Genomic DNA, 23,220 nt, shown 5'->3' with positions numbered 1-23,220 from the left:
GCTCAGACGCTGATGTCCTTGTGATGTGTACGTGTAAAAACGGAAAGATAAACAATTTCTTTTAGAATTGCAGAGACGATCTGGACTAAAGCCTCAGGTTCCCCCATGACCACATTCAAATGAAGTTGAAAAAAAAAATGGAATAATTAGTAGATAAAATTAAGTCCTTTCCTCTTAAAATGGGCCAAGGGCTAAAGTTCCGATGAATAGTTATGACTCCCAAAAGTCAGCATTTCCTTGGGATTTTTATAATCCGTCTGTGAATTCTCGATCAATCTGTTAATTAGTATTAGCTTTCATTTACTATTTCAAGCTCATTATGCATGCAGCGGAGCAGCGGTTAAACGTAGGGCATGCGCGTGGAGATCAATTTTGGGCGCCCGCGCGCCAATTTCCCGCGTAAAAATTCGAAGGAAATCATAAGAAACAACTGTTTTCTCTCAACAAAAGCGAAAGAAAATTGAGACGTTTTTAAAAATCTCTTAAAGGAAACAATAGAATGGAAAAGGAAAACTCGAGACTTTTCAAACACGAAGCTTAAGACGGGTATCATGTTCATTTATCATTATGTTTTGTGTTAAGCCAATTAAATTATGCACCTCTAAAACACCGAGACTTTATACTGAGTTGTGTCGGATTGCTTGTGATTTTTGTGAGACAACATGGTTCTCATAGCCTGAAATTACACCATCTAGACCTCTCTCTAGTCATTATAAGGTTTGCACATGCGCAGACGTTTAACCGCTCTGTTGAAAGCGTTGCATGGTTTTCGTTTGATGAGCATGGGCTCATTTCCCGATGGTGGCTAGTTATCGAGCCAGCCCAAAGAACACTCTGAGGAGCGAGGCGTAGAAAGACTCCATTGCAATTCTCCTACCTCCCAACATCCTCTGCTTCAGTAGTCTCGCGTTTTCGACCCAAACCGGAACAAAGAGAAAGCATCGAAGTGTTACATCGACTACTACAATGACATAGCCCCATGTTTAGCCGGGGTGAGAACTAATTTGACCGTGCCAGAGACTTCCTTGTCACTTGACGACTTTCTCTCTTTTCCAGAAAATGTTCCCCGCTAATCTAACGTTACGAACAGAGTTAAGACAAGGGTTTAGAGTATGTTTCGCGCAGTTATGAAACAAAGCATCATCTTTTCAAATAGCTGCGTTTTATGTAAAAAATTTTAGATTAGTAATCGAAAGCGTCTGGGAACATAGTTATTTTATTCAAATTTGAATATTTTATGCGATTTTGAACTATTCGTATGCTAAATTTTTTCATAAGTTGGACTTAAGCATGACTAATTGGACTTATTTTGTGAAATATTGTGAGACAATTCAGCATAAGCGGGAGACTGGACGACTTAGTTGTTTCCGAGTTTGAAGCACCTTCGTTTTCAAAATGAGGCCGAGCGCAAAACCTCTCTTGTGTGCAAGTGTTTTGATTGCGTAAGAATGGAGGAATTATTTACATTTTTTTTAAAAGGCTTCGCACTTGCCCTCGTTTTAAAACAAAGGCTTTGGATATGTCGGAAATGGCCCTTTTGTCTACGTCTAATAGTCTCCTCAAACGCAATTTGATTTTCATGCCTTCCTATGCACGTGAGTCCTATGAGGTGTTACAGTAAATTGTGCCTGCCACAAAATAACCCACTACTCTTCAAAATATGTATATAAATATATTTCTTCTTTGCAAGGAAACTCAGCATCGAGTAACAAAAATAAAACACTGATACATCTAAAGCTTAAAAAATATTCCTACTTAAGCTTACACTGATACCACTCTTTTATTCCCACGGCCCTGTATTGGATAAAAGTTTCATGAAGCTCTCTTTAAAAAAAGGTTTAATAACCATCTGCCTTTAGTCCCTTTTTGTAATCAAATAGTTGCTCAGGTGATTATGAAAATGCAAGCGCCCTAATTAGTCGAGAATCACGCCATATCCCTTTTTCTAATCACCCTGCTCGAGAAGCATTTATTTTCGCTCTGATAATCACCCGAGCAATTATTTTATACTATAACAATTATTCTTCCCGGGTCCGGTGAATACTATGGAATAAATGTTCATTAAAAGCATTTTACGCAAGAACATTTCTATTTGCTTAAAAACAACTCACTTATATGACCTTATATGGACATTTTGAGGTCCACTGATCAACTAAATAACTTTTTGTTTAAATAATCGCTCCTTGGTTTTTAGATTTAAACAGGTGCTACCCTTAGATTGCTGAGGGGGTGGGGAAGGGGTGGGGAACGAGTTGTCCTCTGGAAGTAAAGTAGCGTGATCGTATGAATGGAAAAGGAATTTAAAACCTACAATGCAAACCTCTTAAAAATTTCCCAGTTTCAAATGAAACTCAAAAAATATGACGCCCTCAGGGCATTGAAAAAGATACTTTCCAAAAAGAAACTTAACCGAAAACTCCTTATCTATCAACTTTTCGCTCAATCAGGTGAAAAAAAAGAGTAAAACAAGCGGAGTAAAAATCCTTCTCTGTATTTTTAATCTAGAGTAAGACCCTACGCTTTGATGCACCCTCGCGTTGTACCCCAGCTCTCATTTGTAATATATTATTTATAGAATAGAGGGAATTAAAAATTTAAAAAATCAAGCTATTTGTGTTTTGACAAAATCGGTGCACAGGAAATAAATACTAGATGATCGACAGATAAATTCAAAATATAGGCCTATATGTATTACTGCAGTTGATTTTTTGTATGTCTGGTAAATTAAAAATTGATAATCATTTCCAAGATATTGCTGTGGTAAAAAAGGATGGTAATTTAAACTCGGGCTAATCTTGCAGGTGTGCAAACCACCGAAAGCTCTGTTTTTATGAGGTTCTTTTGTTTTTAACGTATGGAAAGTGCGGAGAACATGAAAGTACAGGGAAGAAAAAGTGGCATGGAGGTCATTTAAAACGCAATAGCCTACATGAGGAAACTTTTGACTGAAGTAATCTGGGAGTGCTTTGGATTTGCTTTACTGAACTGTGTGTTCGGGCTTGAGAACTTGCGTCATCTTCCCGACCAAGCGGATGCAATACGAAATCAGTCCAGACTTCATCATTCAAATTTTCCTGCGCTTAGTGCTTGTATCTACGCTGAATTCTCATCGGCTACTTGAGATGTTAGCCTCTGCTCGCACAGGCTGTAAGAATCACTTCGTTTTTGACTGGCTTACATATGCAATCGAAATGCTCTGTGTTAGCTAAGCGTAAAAAAAAAATCATTGTTCACTGACGAAAGTAAGTCACAAATCATGCGCATTAGGGCGCTTTTTGATTCAGTGTTGCAAAAGCTTAAATAAAATTATAGCAATGGCCAATCAGAAGAAAGGAAATACCTCAAAGAGCCAATAAGAACTCAAAATAAAACCAACTAAACTTCTTGAAGCGCGGGAAAACGTGTGCGACTCAGTCGTGATTGGTTTAAGTTTTGCATCCGATTGATTGAGAGCGTGACACGAGTTTTCTGTAACAATTACAGAGCGTGACATGAGTTTTCTGTAACAATTACAGAGCAAGGAAAGCAAAAACAAAGCAATCCTGGATTCCTCTTTACAATCAGTTGACAATTGTTCCAAAATCGATTTAGAAAAAAGTAGCAAATGGAAACCACCACACGAGAAACCGCTTTTCAAATTAAAAAAAAGAAAAAAAAATAGCCACGGAGACAGAGCGCCAAATGAATTTAGGCGACACCAAGAAGAGAAAACAGGCAAAGAAAGTGCCTTCTTCTTTTTTTGGTCTTTTCTTAGTTTCACAATTATACACTCTTCAGGTTTACTCAAGTACCTCTATCTAGTGTACGTAACTACAAAACCAACGAGACAGGCGAAAGTGCTTGTTCCAATCACCAAGCGGATATTGCTACGATTACACCGAATGAGATTCCCATTACGTTTAGTCTGAGTAAAACCTCGTGAAAGCTTGGTCGTGACGTGAATTGTTTAAAACCCATTTACTTGTCTCTTGGTTCACACCGTCGATGTGCAATTAAGACTTGTAGCTCCATCATCGTCTGGATCATGATGAGCTGGTGCACCGTTTCTAATTTCTTTATCGCTATCCTTATTTGGTGTGGACTGCACTAGGGCAACGTGTTCCGCACCCTGAAAAAGTAAGAGAGACCAGAACGTTAGAGGTTTAAAGGAAAGAAATAAAAAAGTACTTCCGTACTTGACAGTGACAGAGCGGTAAACGCAACCATGATGTTTCCACGACCAGATTCAACGCGTTTCCAAGCAGTTGAATTCAGTAAGAAAGACTACTCTTAGCCTAGGATCGGAGGTCTGATTAAATCTTCTGTCTAACGCCGGGTTAACTTTTTACTTCAAGTCTCATCTTTCATTCATGTATTTGGACTAAATACCGTCATTATTTTTCGCCTGAGGGAGGTGGGGGTTGGGGTTTTTGGGAAGGATCACATGGTTTTCAGGGAGTTCGGAGGTATAGGAGTATCTCATGTTTGATTAATGTATTTTGATCAAGGAACCTGCTATTATTTATCACCTAAGGGGGGTGGGGGTTGGAGGTTTTTGCGTAGGATCACATGGTTTTCAGGGGGAACGGAGTGGGAATCAGTCGTCTCCAATAGCGTTTAAAGGGGTGATCAGATAAATTTTATTGTGATACAACCAAAAGCCTCAACAATCCTCTTGGCGATAAATAATTGGGAGTTTAAGATGTCACTGCGGCGACGTGTGTGGTAAAACGTTGCCGAAAAAACGCAAATTATTTTCCTTTAAGATTTTCGCCAGTAGCTCTCAACGTTTCTGACGGTGCGACATCTTTACTTCGTCATAATATGTGAACGAAGTGTTAAGTTCAAAGTAAAACTGTGACTAAATCGCTGTCGAGGTCTCCTTGCTAACAGGACGTAAAAGTTGGCGATTTCCGTTTTAGTTCTGTATGAGACGGCTAAGAAATGTTTTAAGTTTTAAAACGCAAGTGTTTTGCTACGTTCTTGTTTCCGTCGCCGTCGTGGTTTTCTTAGTCTTATTATGCTAATAATCAGCACAGTATAAATATGCGCAAATTTAGTACAAGTAACCCGCGACGTTGTGCGGTAAGTTGAACTGTTGGTTATTTTGCATTTGGAAAAAAAGCTGCTAGACAAGTTGACTACACTTGCGTGAATAAAATGCAGCGGTTGGATGAGAATAAATGATTCAAAGTTTTAGTGTGAAGTATCGCTGATTATTTTCATTCATTGTCTGTATTTTAACCCTCGCCGCGGGCTCTTAAAAATACGGCATAACTTTCGAAATTCTCAGCGACACTAAACACCAAAACCTTTAGTAAGATTTACACATCCTTTAACCTGTTTACCTCTTAGAGTGACCACCATTTAATTTCTCCTTACAGTGTCACCCCTGAATCAAACACGAAGGTCAAGAGAATTGAGGAAATGATCCCCAGCTGAGGAAGTTCTTGATTGTTTAACAAATTCTCCTTGTCAACACCCTCAGAAATGTATAGAGAACAGTATGGAGAATGTAGATTCTGACTGAGTTGGGGTGTAGATGGCAAACTTACTCTTCGCTTACCTGAGAAGAGGAAGACTGTGACAAGGTTCTTGCTCTTTGCCTCCGGACAGATTTCTTGATCTGTTTTGATCCGCGCTTCATTAAAATCGCAATGGATATCACGAAGAACAACGTTAACCCAACTGATATACCAATGGCAGCTTTGTCCGTAGAAGTTAGTCCCTCCAGGGGATATTCTGACATAAAAAAACAATTACAAAATTACGCTTCTACAATACAACACTCGTAAACAATCCTTGATTTGACCTACTCGGGTCGACAGAGGAACAAGCCAACTGCTGCATCAGCAAACTGCACAAAACCGTTCTCTGACCTTAGATGAGTGATTTCATCTAATTTCTCCCCACAAAGTCACCCCTGAATCAAACATTAAGGTTAAGAGAATATAAGAAATGATCACCAACTTAAGAATATCTTGATTGTCAAACCAATACTCTCTGTGGGCAGCCCAAGAAATATGCAGACAACAGTATGGGGAAGATGCTATCGCCGTAAACAGCCGGCGACTCTTTAGATTTCTCTGTTTAGCTCTAAAAATGCAACACTGTTCATTTGTCTTTAACTGTGTGTGGGAAAATGAATAAGCAAAAGCCATAGAGCCCAGTTTTTGTATCATCAGGGGAAGCAGAACTAGGATGAACTCCACCCCATGCATCAGTACGAAATATCGTAATAATGTTTAACTTAAACGTACCACCAATTTTAAAAGACATTGTTGTTTCTCCTTCTTCGTTTCTTGCCACACAAATGTAAATCCCCCGTCTCTCATTGTCAGTTACAGCAACGAATAAATGACTTTCTTCTAAAGTGGAATTACTCTTTTCCAAAACAGCGACCCCTTCATCTGTATCTTTAATCGTTACTCCGTGACGCTTCCATCGAAGGAAAGGCCTGGGACTCCCACGTGTCTTGCACGTGAAATGTGCTATGTCATCCTCCTTGGTAGAAACAGCCGTTCCGTTACCTATAATTTCAGGCTTACCTGTTGGTTTAAGAAAGAGATTCATTTTCGTCAGAAAGGGGCCTGTGTTTCTTATGCTGATTAAAAATAGGAAGCTATATATTTAACAAATATTTTCCGTGTTGCCATGCGCCTGTGTAATAGTAGGTCACAGATAACGTCAAAGTGTGATATAAACTGCGCCTGTGTCACTTGTTCCTGAATCTGTGTGACCGCAAACCGTTGGGAGTCAAGTGACCGGACCCCAGCTGTCACGTTCGCCTTTTGCTGTCCACGTTTGAAATTAGGGCAAGGCAGTTTCAGGTAGTTGAACTCCGTTGACGCCGTTTTTTCTTCCTGTTTCGTATGTCCTTTAATTATATGTGAGGCGAAGTCTTTTCAATTTAACCAATCCATTTGGAACGCTAGAAAACCAATTTTTTAGCCGCGTTTTGTGTTTGAAACAAAAGATCTCCATCCTTTGCGTAATTCAAGAAGGCAATGCATATGTTGATTTTTTCAGGTGAAAGCCGACGTCGATCTAAAAGCTGAAAGTCTCGAAACCTCTAACTTCTAACTACAAACTGCTGACCGAGGTTTGACGTTTGCGGTGAACACATCAAAAGTGGATCTAAAAGTCTCTACCGTACAGATCCACGGAAATAGAAAAGCAAAATGTTGCTGATGGTGACGTTATCTGTGTCCGTCCTCCAATCAATCATAGGTAAGAGCCAATCAGTAGGCGAGCATAATTCAGCTTATCGTATATTGGTGTCCAACCAACTTTTTTTAAATTGATGGAAAAAAAAGCTCATCACTTACTGAATGAACCTATACACAATTCATGATCATTCGCCCATTGCATGGTATTTTTTACCCATCTGTACAAAAATGTCAAATTCGAGGGCTGTATCATTTTTTTTCTGCGTAGAAACATGTGAGTTTGTCACTCAGTGTATCGCTCCTCCCAGACGTTTATGTCACAACGCTTTTGTCGATCGATACAAAGAGCTATTGTCATTTGTCTGGATTATAGACCTGTCCCGATTTTGCTCCTACAATGCTGGAAAGTTGCTCACTGGAATGCCATAAAGTTTCCAAAAAACAGCCAAAAATCCAAAAAGTGGCTACCTAAATTTCAAAATTTACTACCTAAATCTCTTGATATATTTCTATGAACGTTAGTTAAAAGCTTTATTTTCGTTATTCACAATAATTGCGGAAATAGGTCTAGAAAAATAGGTTGAAACTTAGAGTTGCTCGCAAACATGGGCAATATTTATGGCTACTTCAGTCTAACGGAACAAAACGAATGGTTCAATTCTTGCTGAACGTCATTTCAGCCGATTATCCGTTAAAACATTAGATATGAATCGCAATAGGCCTGCGAAGCGTTGTCAAGTCACAGGCTGTGTGTTGAAAAGGTTGATAAAAATTTCAAGAAATTCGCACAAACTGCAGTTGTTTATGAAATCGTATACATTTGTGTGCTTGTTATGTGCTCTAAACCTATATTTGCTCAAAAAATGCTCAGAAAGCAAAAGTTGCTCGAGGTTGGTAGAACTACAAAGAGTTGCTCTTAACGCTAAAAGTTGATCAAAAGTTGCCGAGCACAATCGGAACAGACCTAACGGATTCGCGTTACGTACAACTTTGGCAAATAATTGATCTGACCTCGGGGAAACAATGAGCCCTTAACAGAAAAGAATATTTTTAACGCCTCGATAGTTTTTATTATTTGACTAATCAGTTTTTGTTAGTAAGACGTTGTACAGGTTTGTAAACAAACAAGTCAAGGCGAGCTTTTACAGAAAGTGGAAACGAATTCGTGAAGATGTGGCATCTAAAATCCTCCCTCATGCTCACTTAGAAGGTCGAGCTTTTCAGTTAAATATTAATGATGTTGTTATAAGTATTTTTCAGTTTAATTTGCATATAAATAAGTTGAGAAGGACTGCTTGGCCATAAACCAGCGCTGTATCAGCCTGGGGGATTTAGGAAAGAGTCGAAATTGTGTTTCGTATTTTGGAAAAAACAATGTGTCTTTAGAAAATTACCAATCGATTTGTGGAATGAATTTACAGTGTTTCACCTGTCCACTTAAGCATAAAATCTCGCCTTCTGGTGCCTAACGAAAAAAGAAATTATCGTGATTCTAAATTCACGCCAAACTAGTCGGCTGATTGTAATCTCTGTCTGGAAAACATCACAATCGTTTTTCTGATTTGATAACATATGCATTTGCATTTGCTGCAAGATCGCTGAGATTAGTCAGTAATGAATATGTTATATTCGTTTTTAAAGTGGTCAAAATAAGTTTGGAAAATGAAAACATTGATTATCATTTGATCGCTTTTGAAGACAACAATCAATCAGTCTCGAGCAACATAAAATCGCGTTGTTTCTTAGAACTATGCCAATGGTTTCGAATTTTTCCTGCAGTCTGTTTGCAAGCCCATCAGATATTACGAGTATGTTACGTCACTCGTTACAGTTCGATAGTTGGAGTCTTTAAACGAGGTCACTTAAGATAAACAATCATTCACCCAAGAAGCTCTGTGTAATAAATTTTCGAAATAAACCTCCAAAAGGGGGCGATGTATGCTTCCAAAAGAAGCATCTTAATGAAGCAATGATCAAAATAAATCAGATGACTAGAGAACTAGACGTCGCGTTTCGATCAGGTTTTATGCAAATGTACTTGTTTTGTTGCCAACATTCGAGAAATAATGGTGATATTTTACTCCGAATTAAGTAAGGTTTATTCTGACAAGTCCGATTTCGACATTATTCGGGTTTCTCGCCACTTCCCTAGAATTAAATGATGAGAAATCAATTTATAGTTTCCCTGATGACTCTCTTCAACGCAGAAAGTACCAAAGTTAAACTATACGTTACTATTACGATACGTATCCTCCACTTACCTGCAGAGACGACACAAACAGACTGCAACAAAACAGTCCCCACCAAGAGGCTCAATAACACAAACATTTCTCTGTCAATGTTCAGAGTGTCTGAGAGCTAAGTTGCTTAATCTCCCACCACCAATTTACATTTGTTTGAATGAGCCACGCGGTGGAATTAAACGTTGTAAACGTGAAGTCTTGTCGACCGGCGTTTTCGTTGAATCCACGTGCCAAGCTTCAAGAATTGATTTGACGTCAGCTTTTCTGGACACTGGATGGACTTTGGCACCACTGAGTCTTGCAAAACAAAAATTTAGACGTTAGGTCATGTAATAACTCCTAATCTTTGTGGTGCGAGCACGAGAGCCGTAAAAGTTTCATCCTGTGCGTAACAAAAAATTCGGAATATATTTGCATGAGAATGAGTTAAAATATGTAAATATACATTTGTTAGTTAAAAACTGTTCTATTTGCCTCTGATTGTGTAAAACAGGCAGGTGGGAAAGGAAAAGGAAAAATAAATGGTACGATGAAAGAGTTCTTTAAATGAAGTCACTGTATCTTTATTAAAGAAGCAATGTTAGAACGAAAAAAAAAACTAGACTAGTGCACTTTTACTTAAAGAGACGGAAACTATTCTAGAGAAATCACATTGGTAATAATCGGCAAAGGTAATACTTGTAACCACCAATTTGACATCGTCTAAAGTTCATTTTACCCATCAGTAACAAACTTGATAGATGGAATAATATTTACTTTCCAAAAAAAATAATTATTGAGAATACTCTGAAACCAAGGCAACCTTTTACATAATCTTTCACTGAGTTGTTCGTTAATTTTTTTTAAACTTTTTCCACTCTGTTAAATTAAAGGGTACCTGTAATGTTTTTTCACGAGGCATTGCCCTTCGTTGTCGTCAAAATTATCTTGTTTCAACGATTGTAGAATTTAAGCTGATATATTTTCAAAAGCCTTAAAGAATACTTAGCTTATACGAGTTCCGGTACCCAAGGTCATTCGTATTTACTTCTGTAAACATAAGCGCTTTTTAAACAACCCTGACAGTTTTGACTATCTCGCGTTTGACGTGAACTTCCCTTCCCTTGAAGCCTTTTCGGCGGGTTTATCTTAAACTACTCATTGTTTATTGTTATAGGATCTTTGTTCGGATTTCTCGCGTGTCTTTGTCGATACTTTCGTTTCGGTTTTATTACATATAAAATTTCTACCTTTGCCAGAGTCTCTGAGAAAGAATTGAACAATCTTCATAACTTATTCGTTCCATCTATTTGGTAAATAATATGTATGTCGATCACTTTCGAATTTATGTGGTCGAACTTTTATGGGCACCCAGGAGATTTCGTTATTCAAGAACAATGTGATAATGTCAGACGCAAAATGATATGAAATTATGCGCGGGTCGGTGTTGATGAAATAAAGTAACCCTTAATTCAACGACCGATCAGCAGAAAGTGAGGCTTTATTTTCACAACCTCGCTAATTCAGAGGTTGAGGAACTAACGAAAATTACTGGATAAACACCGGGGGAAACACGAGTGAATTAACCACAATGGAGTTTACAAAGTTGCGAATCTGAAAGAGGTGCCGCTTTTCTAGAACAATTGGCAAGGAATAAAAGACAACCGAACTTCCCTGGCAACATGAATAGTCACGCGACACTGACATGCGATATTTATTAAACGGTTCAAACATCAATTCCTGGTTTTTGACGAGGAGAGCTTGATTTGGTCTCATATCTTGGCAAAGCGTCAGTTTTGTTGTTCACATCATACATAAATTCCGAGAGATAGGTTTACGTTTAAGTGCTAAGCTGGATTTTGACCTTATTCTGACCGGATGAAAAAAAAAATTGTACTTAAAATAATCATCGAAAAAGAACAACATACCCACTCGCACAAACAAACTCATTTAAAAGTCCGGTGTCAATTTGAACCACACTTCCCCCCGTATTTTTGATACTAGACACCCCTTTCAGATTGGGGGGTAAATACGCCAAGCCACTAAAACATGCAACACAGTCAGCAAAAGCCTACCGTCCCCCACCCTATCAAGGCTTTAAACTCGCAGCTGTAGAGAAACCATCCTGGAATAATCTCTGGGCTACGACTGGGTAGTAGATATCTTCTCCCCCCCCCCCCCCTCCCTCCTCCCACAGCTGGTCTGGTTGAAATGCAGGCGATCTTTGCCCTCAAGTGGAAACCTTCCAAACAGGTTAGTGCAAATGCAGTCAAAATCGTACGTAGAGGTTATTCCAGCTTTTCATCAATGAAATTTCCTGCGTGCCTTTGAATATCATTCTCTTTAGCCGCGTGGCTTCTCTGCTTGACTTCGCGACTACCGCTTGCTTGCGCCGGACTAAATCACAGCGTTCGCTTAAATCAATTGAATGTTGTGCAAGCTCTCTATTTAAACGCTCTCTAAACAAGAGTAGCCTTTCGCTTCAGATCTTAAGGCCCAAAGAGGATACAAATCTTACTCTTGGACCGTTACTAATGTCTCCCTAAAGTTCTCAAAGCGAACGAGTGTGAGATAACCTCGATAGGAGAAGATAAAATCCTATCCACAATAGGAAATGTTGCGTTTTGTATATCACTTTCTAGATGGTTGAATGAATGAGGTTTTACCGCGTCGCAAAAAGAAGGCAAGTTCTCTCCCTAAGAATGATTTCCCTTTAAGGAAATGGCGTGACTTGCTCGGTAACCATGACGACATTGTTGGTTTCACTTGTCAATGGCATAACATGATCTCTACATATCGCGGTAAGGATATCATGAAATAATTAAGTTTTAAGGCGTCTAGACACAGATGGACTGAAACAAAAAATCCCTTAATTGCCGCCTCCTCGTAAACAATTTATCAACAAAGTTGACAAGATGTAAGCGCCATGCGCTGTAAGGAGCTGCCTATCTTTTTCCCGCTCCTCGGCTTTTTGCCGTGAATAGAGGAAATTTTTTATCTCGCTAGGAGCAGAGTGGGACAAAACTAATCCTACTTTACCACTTCCTCCCTCCCATTGAGAATAAATTGCGAACTTGTACGTTGTCTTAAAAGTGCGGGTTGGCGTTTTGACAAGGGTCTAGTCTATAACCAATTACACCCATCAGTTATTAGCCCTAAGGGGAGCTTGTGGTGCAACCGCCTTTTCCATACTAGTTTTCCTCCCTCAAAACGATGTGCTTAAAATTGCAAGTTGTATATTTCTCTCGAATGAACTTTTTATTCTAAGGCGGAGAATCACAGTTTTCAAAACCTCCGGATCTCCGTGGAGGGCCTGTAAACCAAAACGACTGATCCCATCAGATTCATAACGAAGATCTTTTGATCTTATAAGAAATTTGTTTAATCTGAAGCAACTTCCTTTGATCTAAAATGAAAAACGTTTGATATGAATCATCTTTATGGGCTTTGTCTCGAAACTGGGGTGGCACGCAATGTTCCTCGGAGAAGCTGAATGCACATCACAGAGGTAAGATCGGATAGAAATGCTGGAAATTGCACATTCATTCAAAAAAATTATTAGTTGTTCGTTGTTTGTTTTGTTTTCTTGTTCTTAAGTTTCATTTTTCTTATAAGACTGTCTAAGTTTAGGTTTGGCTGTTTAATTTTCAGACTTAACTTGTTTCTTCAATCAGTTATGGGCGGAAGAAGCCACGACATTAGCACGCAAACGCAATCGACCCACCGACCATTTTACTAAAAGCTACTCTATAGCAAAATTTTACCACTTGATTAGACTTTACGAGTCTGTTTGGTTGAAAATATCAAGAAGCTCTGGAAGCATATGGAAATTTGTTCCAAGGGCAAAAAAATGACAAAAAAAGAGTTTTAGAGGTGTCTGATACAGCACCCTGCGTGATTTAATCATATTATCGACATGACGCAGTAATAATTACTTCTTGATGATCAAAAACGAAAACAACTCTATATTTTGCACGGAGACAGAAAACAGTTAATTGTCAGCGTTTATGCGTAAACCTACTGACGACTGAACAGCTCAAAGCAAAAACAAAAACAAAAACAAAAAAACGAACTCACCCGGTTTGATGCTAAGTTGTAGGCACGCGAACGTAATGAACAATAAATCTACTCTTAGGATTAGGTAAGGATACGCTCTCCTGATTCACGGTTCATATGATACCCCAAATATATGAAATTTTTCAAAATGTTTCTCTTGTCATAAATGATTTCGACTTACCGACTGTATGCGCTTGTTAATTGTCACTTAAGGCTTTGTTGACTTTTATCGTCTAATACGACTAATAATGAGGTTTTTCTCTTATTTCTTGGTAGAGTAAATTCAAAAAATATTTTTTTCGCAATTGAAAGTACATATAAACACAAGCATTGTGGGTGAAGCTCCGAGACAGAGGCGTAACATCTAACACATAAGATTCCGGATCTATAGGTTTTGTTTCTAGCTACGGCTGGCTTATCTTGTTGAGTTCCCATAACTTCGACACTTGACCCCACAGATCCTTTCTCTACCTTGGTTACCGGAAACGGGACAAATGTGATTAAACTGTTAGGGAAGGGGAGGGGGGGGGGCCGGGGGGAGTAGTTACACTGCGAAAACCTAGTAGCCCATCTAGGAGAAGTAATAATGTTCTTGGTTGCGTTATGTTATGGACACTTGGATTAGCTCTCACCGTTAACTCCCAGAAGTGATTAACAAATAACTTCTCCCAACAATATCCATACATTATCCAGCAAACAGGTAATGAGAATACTCAAATGTATCAGGTAAAAGTTGTTATCTTGATCTAACGCCAAATTCTCGTGACTTATTTACAAGGAAATGTGCAGTAGCTAGAGTAGAGAATTAATCATCAGATCTTGGGAGTTAAAAGCCGACTTTGCCCTTTCAAAACCGTTGCTAATGACCCCTCCTTCTAAAGGACCTGTTAAACCCGTTTTTTAACAATTAAACATGTTCAAGAGTCTTACTAATCCTTTAAGTTGTATCTTCTTAATAGTATTACTCGAGTGCAACAGATTTGAGCATCCGATATCATAAAAGATTGTTTTTTCTTGTTTTCAAATAGTTTTGTCGTCAGTAGGTGCGCGCAACAGCATTGAAATTTTGCCAACCAAAAATTGGTCAGCCCAAGTTTTCAGCCTTTCGAATACTTTCTTTCGAATACTAGATAGGTCATATATTTTCGATTTTAGTCGATGCAGAATATAAAATCTTGAATGCAAATGTGTAACATAGACGTGGCTTGATTTCAGACAGTAGATTCTTGAACAACGTGATATCAAACAATGCAAATTTATAATTGATACCAATATTAGCTGAAAGGATCGTGCTGCCGCTTGTTTGTTTTTTAATTTTTCTGTTTGTTTTATAATTTATAGTTTGTTTTTTGTTTTGTCTTTGTGTCGTTCCCTGTGTGATAGACTAGTGATTTGTGCTAGCCGATCAAAGGTCGATCAGTCTCTGCCACTCAAAATAAATCACAGAAAAAAGCGTTTTTGTACGAAAATATCATGTCTAGACACAATTACAACTCATTTAACTGTTGTTTTGACCATTAGTGTTTACAATGAAGTATGTTTACATTTACAGTGGCAACAACCCCTTTGTTGTTTGATAATGCAACCATAATAGAAACCGCGCGAGGACCGTAACAAACAAAGTGTCTACCTTCTAAGAATCGTCAAAATCCAGTTTTCTTCAATATTACTGAAAAGGAAATCGTTACCTCTAACTTGGAAATGAAGCTGTAACTTTCACAACGGCAGAGAGATCTAAAAATCCATCACAACGATATCACGAACTGATCACAACAACTCCGTAGGGGATTAAAGATTAAGTTTTGCAGCGGAAAGTCACGTTTCGTAAGAGAAATATGTAAAAATGATGAGTTGTCAGCCAAGACCCCCTAACGTCACCCAGCACAAAGATCACTAATATAGCATTTTTCGCATTACATCCATCGCGCCTGACATCTGATTCTTTTATATGACTCGTTAACTTCATGGTTCGAGTACACGGCTCAGTAAGTTGAATATGCCGGACAGTATAGAGGATAGCTGCGCGTCGATACAAATTTCGTCTTAAAGCGTTCAAAATATCTTCGTAAGGCCTTAATCTGCGGTTTAGTAATCTTTAGGAAGTTGCGTGCACGTACATGGAAAACAGGTAAGAACTTGAAAGATACTGACTTGAATCAACTTGCACTGCGTTCAAGATTCTTCATCGCCTCTACTGTCGTCTAACAATTTACCAGTGTAACTAAATAATTTAATCATGGCTCTGTCTAATAGTGATAAGACCGATTAGCTAAACTGGTCCAACTGGGTTTGTAATCGTATGAGTGATTAACAAAATGACGATCGCGACGATTTGTCAATCACGAGTATGATCAGACAGCCTGATTGGATAACACAACGTTATTGTCACCATAATCAAAACTGAGACAAAATTATTTGAAATTAAATACTGATCGGTAAATAAAGGGGAAAGTGTCTAAAGAAACTGAGGTGTTAATTCGGTGGGGCAATACAACAAGATAATTTGGTTTCATCAATTGAGTTGATATTGAATATGAAAGTGATCTTCGTAGCAATAAAAACTACTTGACTAGCCTGTTGAAAATAAGGTCGGAAAAAAAATTCAGGCTTGTATGAGATTTGAACCCATGACTTCTGCGATACCGGTGTAGTACTCTAGCAACTGAGCTAACAAGCCAACTGGGAGCTGATCATTATGTTGCTTCGTAGTAAACCCGTGAAGGGATGAATAAATGACGGTGGATATATGAAAATCGTAGATATGAACTGCGAGTTCGCATATATGATTTCCATACATTCACAGCCATTTTAGTTGATAATGGAAATTAGCCACCGTAAAGAGTTTCTAAACTAACGTTTCGAGGGTTAGCCCTTCGCTAGAGGGGTGAGACTATTCATGAGATCATTGTAAATCAAAGAAATGTTTTATTGATTGTTATGCCTTGGCTGATAATTAAAAGAACACTGAAATCTGGTGATGATGAAAAATCCCTTTATTAATTTAGTTCAAGGACTAAAAACATTGGTTGGCATTTAACATTGCAAATCTACGCAATATATATACATCCGGTCTTATTTTAGTTAGTGGATTCGTTTCACGGAGAAATCATGCCTTTTGAAATTGGCTTAGCTGAATCTAGTTAACCAGTGGAATCAAGTTGTTTAAGGCAACCAGAGTAAATAAGTAAATAATAGTAAAGCTTTAACATCTAGTCTAATTGGGGTAAGAATTTCTTATGAAAAGCTAAAATAAGAAGCGTGAATTCGTATGGTCCTGTTTTTAGTCTTTTTATGACTGACACGATTTGTTTGTTGTGTCGATTCATCGCACCCTCGCTACGCTGAACAGCTAAAAAATTCTCGTGGCCAACAACGCGAAAACGAAAAATTAGGCTAAGCTCTTCGACCAGCTTGCGATATTAACGTTTCCTTCTCCGGATCTGAAGTACTAGAAAAATTTTTTTCTGATTGGAATTAATATCTTCCGTTCCTCTTACAAGAATTTGCAAAAGGCGATAGCTGTGTAGTGAATTAATAATCCACAAAATATGTGTTCGTTTTATGGCGTCCTTGTCCGGTGAAACTAGCTGACATCATTTCCAGGATCACGCCTAGTTCAGAATCTGGAGAGAGGACAGGCCGACCCGGTTGGCAAAACTCCGATAACTAGGGAAGAAATATTCCCCCCCCCCCCCCCATTCCTTCCTGCTAAAACGCTCTCACAGTAGCTTGGCTGATGGGCTGGAGTGTTTCAGGGGGAGACAGAGTGTCTAGATTGTTTGTAACAGTACGTCCCAAAATCGTCACAGTCGTTAAAGTGTGATCTAGAAAACTCTGATGATAAAAGGAAGAGAGTTTGTTTCAACAATGCATCACTTTTAATTGCAACTTTCCCCTAAAAATAATTCCGCAGATCTAAAAGTGTCACCAGCTCAAGCAGAGCCCTATGAAGGCATATTCAAAACAGGGAAAATTTTTAAAAGCTGATCAGAAACAATCTGCAAAGGATAGCCTTTGAACTGATGACTCACGACAGGAGCACATTAATGGGCTCCTGACTACGAACTATTTCGACAGATTTCTTTTAATTTAAAAAATATATTTTAACAAGTCAAAAATGTCCAATCATATTACACGTATGCAGTGTACTGGTACATAGGTCGCCCAGGTGCGTTAGCGTTCCCATCAGGTTGTTCGTCCCTTCCTAAAGTCTCCAGCCAGTGATATTCCGCTGGTCTGTTGTTCTGCCGTGAAGATTTACGGGGTCCTTTGGGAGCCATTCTCACCTGGAAATCATTTATTGGATAACCGGGTTTTCTCACGTTTTCCTCTTCAACAGCCACGTTTTGCTATTGGAAATATTGAAAATGGTTTAATCGCATTCATGTTTGAACTCAAAATTTACTAAGGTCTGTAAAGCGGGCTCAAGTAGACCCGTTTGTCATATTAAGAGCGTTTTCTTGTCTCAAAGGGATCTTCCCTTACACCCAACAATGAAAAAGTGTAGAAGTGGGGGAAAGGCTGGGAATTGCAGAAACTTTGGGTGGCTATTTTCTAAGTCTATTGTAAATCTCTCTCTTCTAATCTTATGAGTACAGACAAAAGAATATTAACTGATATTCCCTTGATCCACAGTAATGAATCGTCTCGCCCAAAACAAAACACATTCAACATAGATAAGGTAGTTTCAATTTCCTTTAACCGTAAAAAAAGGTTAAAAGTCGTGTTAAAATTAGAGGGGCCGATTATGCTGCATGAGTCACAAACAGTTGCATCTCGCCGACTGAAGAATGTTTTCAAGACCTTTACACTGGTCCGCTTTAGTTTCGATCGAGCGGGAGAGATCTTCCGGCCCTTGGATCGATCGAACAAAACATTTGAGGCCGAAGCCCGAAGGAACTCGGAGAAGAGAGAAAAGATTCCAAATTCGTGGCTTTAGGCATTCATTTATTATGATTTAAGAATATGTAGTGGCATGATCGTGAGAATCAGACAGAGAATAGAATAACTTATTTAAGGTGCTAGTCCAAATTCCAAAGCGAGTGTTTGACTGTTGAGTACTTACATTTCCGTTGACATTGACTCTCCATCGTCTTTTGTTGTATTCATTCTTTCGGCGTCTTTTTGCCCGGTAAAGGAATACCGCCATAAAAACAGTGATAAAAACTGTCAAGCCAAGTGCGAGAGCGATGGCGATGTAGTCAATATTACTGAGTCCATCGTCTTGTTCCTCTGGCGGCTGTTCTGTTTCTTCTTGAACTGAAGAGGGGTCAAATCAGCAAAAGTGGTCTTAGTGGTGGCATTTCAAAGAGCCAAGGTTAGAAAATAACGAGTGAGAGAGCCGGATTTGAAAAGTTTACCGATCAGACGGCCGATTCTAACTACTTCATTCGGTGCATCATGACTGTAAGAATTACTTTTTTAAGTCCGGGCTTCTACATGTAATTGGTCAAATTTCCAGATCTGGCCCTCTTATTAGTGGTTATTTCAACTACGGTCTTTACATGCATGTTAATTTTATAATAACCAGTGTGGGTGCGGCTTTCCAGAAACATGGTTAAAGAAGAGTTCTAAGTCATAATTTAACTTTATCCCTTATTTTTGGCGATCAAATTGAAAAAAATTGGCATGCATGCTTCCAGATTCCAATAGGATGTTAACGTAGAGCATCAAACTGTAAAAGCGCCTCCACGTCCCAGAAAGCCCTTCTTGTATTGCTTTGGTCACTGTAATGTATCTAACAACTGTCCACCGAAGTGGAGGTGAAGTCTTGCTGGTGGACATTTACCGAGCGAATTCGGTAAATATTTCCCAGTTTCACCGACAGTGAGGTGCATCCAATCCAATTTTTTTAGAATGTAACAGTGAAGAACCCAAAAATAAGTTTATTCCAGTTCAAAATACCAATAAATATCGGGTATTAAACAGTCTCAACGCTAGATTCTGTCTCTCTGGTTGTTCAGAGATGAATAATGCTTACTTTTCACTTCCGAGCTTGCCAATCAGCACGTTAACGAAAAGTACCGATCGTCTATGTGGTAAGCACCAATATTAAAACTACATCCACAGAGTGGGTACAGTAGCAGAAGATCTTTGAACAACCCTAGTGAGGAGATTTCGATGCAATCGTAATCTTTCAGAAGTGTGCCATAGTTACACAGTTTGTACTCACCATCTGATGGGGAGACGAGTTGAATTTTCTTCAATACCTTTGAATTATTTGCTGTGCAAATGTACAATCCAGCATCTTCTTTCGTGAGGTTAGAAAGGACTAAACTTATATTGTGAGAGGTAGTGTTAAATAAAATGTTTTCGTCTTTGGTCCATTTTAAAAAAGTGGAGGAGGACAGGCTTCCGTTACCACAAACAAGGGTGATATTTTCTCCCGATTCAAATGTCTTGTCCTCTGGCTCTGAAGAAAAATAAGATGGCTCTTAGCTCGTAACATGTCCAGTTTCACCTCACGATTACACTTTCGTGACTGGTCATTCATCGTCCAGTAAAGCCATTGCAAAAAGGCTGGCCAAAGGAAATTCTCTCTAAATGTATTTGAAGGAGGTGTTTGCTTCGTATACCTGACATAAGTGTTTCTGTGCCGTTTAGAAGTACTTATAGAATTTCACCACTGAGTGCGCTTTGAGATTCCGAAGAGCAACTTACCCTTAGCTTCAAATGTACTTTAAATTCGAAATGAGCTTCGTCATTTCGAAACCAATTCAGTAACCTGACCATATATTCGATCACATACGAAAGACAAAGTCGCCATTCGTTCTAATTTTGCACCTGATTGGTCAAAAGAGTGGTAGAATTTAAAAAAAAAAACAATTGCTAAACATTGTGAAGATAAGTTGTTATGACAGTGCGCAGACAAAGACAAATAAGCGAACAAAACAAACAAACAAAACACTAGTAAAAAAGAAATCAACAAAAAATTAATGGCCTTTTCAAGAAGTCTCCATCGCAGACGTTGTTTAGTCTCGTTATAAAACGCTTTCTGATGGAGGGTGTATGTTGCTTTAAGAAACCAACAGAAAAACCGTCTGCATAGGAGATCATCACAGGTTACTTTCAGTTACAGTGATCAATGTGTCTTTTGCTCGAATCATCTTCTCACAAACTTTCTATAAAATAAAAAACTCCAAAGTTGCGTTAAAAATCCTGATGGGCAAGCGAGCAAGTGAAGTGCATATCAGTGTCTCCTGCGTGCAGAGCAAACCTAATTTGACGAGCGAGTGCGAAGTACTTTCTCGGTGAAAACCGTAGCTGCCATCTTTGATTTTAATAACAGCAGAAGGCTGGAGAGAGAAAGAAATTTGTGCCAAGAGGGTGGGAGACGGTCAATAGGAAACAGAGGGAAGGGGGGGCGGCCTTCCCCGTCCACTCTAGCACTGAGTCAAACATGGCTAGTAGAATAAACTATCGCGAGCTTGTAACGTTAAATCGCCCTAATAAGACGCCTACACTGCAAGCTATCATGTCTCCTACTTCATGTCCTCGAAACAATGTTTGTACTGACCATGCTTTGGTCAGCAGTTACCAAAATATTTTGCGTGACTCCCAAGGGAGACCTCTCGTGACCTTTAGCATATGAAGCATAAATTAACCTCAGTGACATAATAATCTTCGCCTGGAAGCTCTTTCAAGCGCGTCCTTCTCCAATTTTTTCGCTTTAGTGCATTTAAATAATCACTATCTGTTTAATTTTGAAAGAAGTGAAAACAAGATGTTCCAAAAAACAATTCTACGAGTACGAGCTTGCAAAATATTCTGTTGCGGCTTCAGTCGTTCCCCATGATAATCTCGTGGCGGCACAAGCTCAGCCGGCTTCTCATTGAATCGTTCCATTTGGTTCGGTGTTAAAGAATTGAACTAAACTTTTCGCATAGCTCTCACGCAGAGCCAGCTCCTTTGTAACAATCCTATCACTGTTTGTTCCCTTGCACTATTTAGCTATGGAATATCGCAATAACAACTTCTGAACTACTAACTGATCAAACGATGAAAACTGTTTGTTCAAATCGGTATTGATAAAGCTGTAAAATGTATCCAAGAGTTACGGATTGGGAAACGGACTGGGTAGCTTCGAAGATTCACCATAGGTAATAATTCACTAACAATCACAATTTAGCTAGAATATAAGATAATGAGGTGTATAAGAGTTGTTTATAATTTGTGTTCATTGTTCCACAAAGCTTCGGTTGGTCCCTTATTATATGAGAACTGTATTTTAATCATTGATGGGGCCGGCGGGCTTCAAATCGCATCTTTAATCTAGACAAACTAACTCAAATCGTAGGAAACGTCTTAGAAAAGAATTCCAAACGATAATCTTCGGTGGAATTTCAGTGTAAAAAGGAACAGTATTTCAATATTAGCAAGCGTCGATTTCGTGACTGATGACTCGAAAATGTTATTCCATAATTTCGCCACCCCTGGCGGTTTAGTTGTTATGAATCTTTAAGGTTGGATTATTATAAATTTGCACGCGCAAATGGGAGAATTGTATTATCAGTTAAATTGAATTTATCTACTACATAGCCTACCGTTTGAAGCAAATACTGTAACTTGAAACAGCGCCAAACAACACAAAGCCAATGAAAGTCGATGAATTATAACCCCACAAAACATCGTCTATCCTTGAGCGTTCCCTCGATGCGATGTTTCCAACTGATAGATTACAGTTTTTCCTTGTTAGAAATCACCCATTTCATGCTGACAGCAACCTAACCGTGCGTCGACACGCGATCACGAGGGAAAACAATCGCAAAAACTAATTTATTCCTATCCTCAACGACTCAAGCTAAATATCACGCATAAGTAAGCTTGGCGTTGCATTTAAATGAGTTGAGTTTAAAACAAGAGTCAAAAATAAAAGCCTCTTTTTTAATCAACAAGAGTAAAAAAAAAATTTGAAACGAGTCTCGATAAAGAAACAGCACAGTCGTCACATTGCAGAAAAATAAGATCACTTGTCTGACAGGTTCGTAAGGCGTTAAATATAGACGAATCAACAGATGCCGTACCCTAAAGAGAGGACCTAATCTGTGAAAGGTTATCGCTGTATTAGGTCAAAATAAATACAGGCGACACAGGCTGTCACAGAGCGTCATGTAAGAAAAAATAAACTTTGTTTTTAACTGTAATGATTTATAAATCCGCTCTGAGTCTTCAAATTCACGTTCATTCGTGCTAGAGAGAAGGATGTCATTTCGACTGTGGATATCCTTTCTAATAATAGGATTGGAGAAGTAAATAAACTTACCAGTGCAGACTGAAAGAAAAAAAAAAGTTTATCGCAGTAGTCTGTACTTTTTGTATTGCTAAAAAAAAAAAAACAATAAGTCAAAATTTAGAAGTTGCTATCTTCGTCATTGAATAGATTACTGTAAAGCTGACAAGCTCAGACAAAGTGAATTTTCGATGTCATTAGGAAACGATGTTGTGGTATCCGTTTTGAACTGCCCGTCGGCCGACCAGTTACTCCATAGTCCTTACGCAAGACGAAAAGATCTGCATCTAAACAAATTCTTTCAATTCCTCTCAATTTGTTCGGAGATACTTTGATGCGAAAAGCTCGCACAAGCCCTTAAGGATTATCCTTGGTCTTCAATATGTTTCTTGACTTTTTACACGTAATAGTGAAAAACTTTCCGAAAACTTCCGTTTCAGAAACGTTTCTGTTTATGTTTTGCACTTTAAATTAAATTTCGCCTCTCCGATTGTTCCATAAAGTGTTTCAGGAAACAATCTTGAACGCAATACAACCTTGACAAAAAGTTAAGACTCTCTCCAAC

General features: G+C 38.6%; 2 protein-coding genes across 6 annotated transcripts; both read right to left on the bottom strand.

Annotated features, from left to right (window-relative positions):
• Positions 1–1,652: 1,652 nt before the first annotated feature.
• Positions 1,653–15,701, bottom strand: LOC113674275 (uncharacterized). Of its 5 annotated transcripts, none has more exons than XM_027190755.2 (5): positions 15,578–15,701; positions 9,410–9,688; positions 6,240–6,527; positions 5,546–5,721; positions 1,653–4,108 (listed from the first exon to the last, which is right to left on the bottom strand). In XM_027190755.2, exons 2-5 carry the CDS (start codon positions 9,474–9,476, stop codon positions 3,974–3,976), a joined length of 666 nt encoding a protein of 221 aa, XP_027046556.2. In that variant the 5' UTR covers positions 9,477–9,688; positions 15,578–15,701; the 3' UTR covers positions 1,653–3,973. The 5 variants fall into 5 exon arrangements, with proteins under 5 accessions (XP_027046556.2, XP_027046552.2, XP_027046555.2 ...); XM_027190751.2 differs by lacking the exon at positions 15,578–15,701 and adding an exon at positions 15,115–15,271; XM_027190754.2 differs by lacking the exon at positions 15,578–15,701 and adding an exon at positions 15,057–15,191.
• A 1,580-nt stretch (positions 15,702–17,281) lies between these two features.
• LOC113674281 (uncharacterized) lies at positions 17,282–22,257 on the bottom strand. The gene is made up of 4 exons (XM_027190763.2): positions 21,970–22,257; positions 19,599–19,838; positions 18,492–18,685; positions 17,282–17,775 (listed from the first exon to the last, which is right to left on the bottom strand). Exons 1-4 carry the CDS (start codon positions 22,052–22,054, stop codon positions 17,557–17,559), a joined length of 738 nt encoding a protein of 245 aa, XP_027046564.2. The 5' UTR covers positions 22,055–22,257; the 3' UTR covers positions 17,282–17,556.
• Between the last annotated feature and the right edge of the window lie 963 nt (positions 22,258–23,220).

This window comes from Pocillopora damicornis, chromosome 3 (genome assembly GCF_964200805.1).
Source record: "Pocillopora damicornis chromosome 3, jaPocDami1.2, whole genome shotgun sequence".
Taxonomy (NCBI): domain Eukaryota; kingdom Metazoa; phylum Cnidaria; class Anthozoa; order Scleractinia; family Pocilloporidae; genus Pocillopora; species Pocillopora damicornis.
This window is presented reverse-complemented; position numbering and strand designations above follow the sequence as displayed.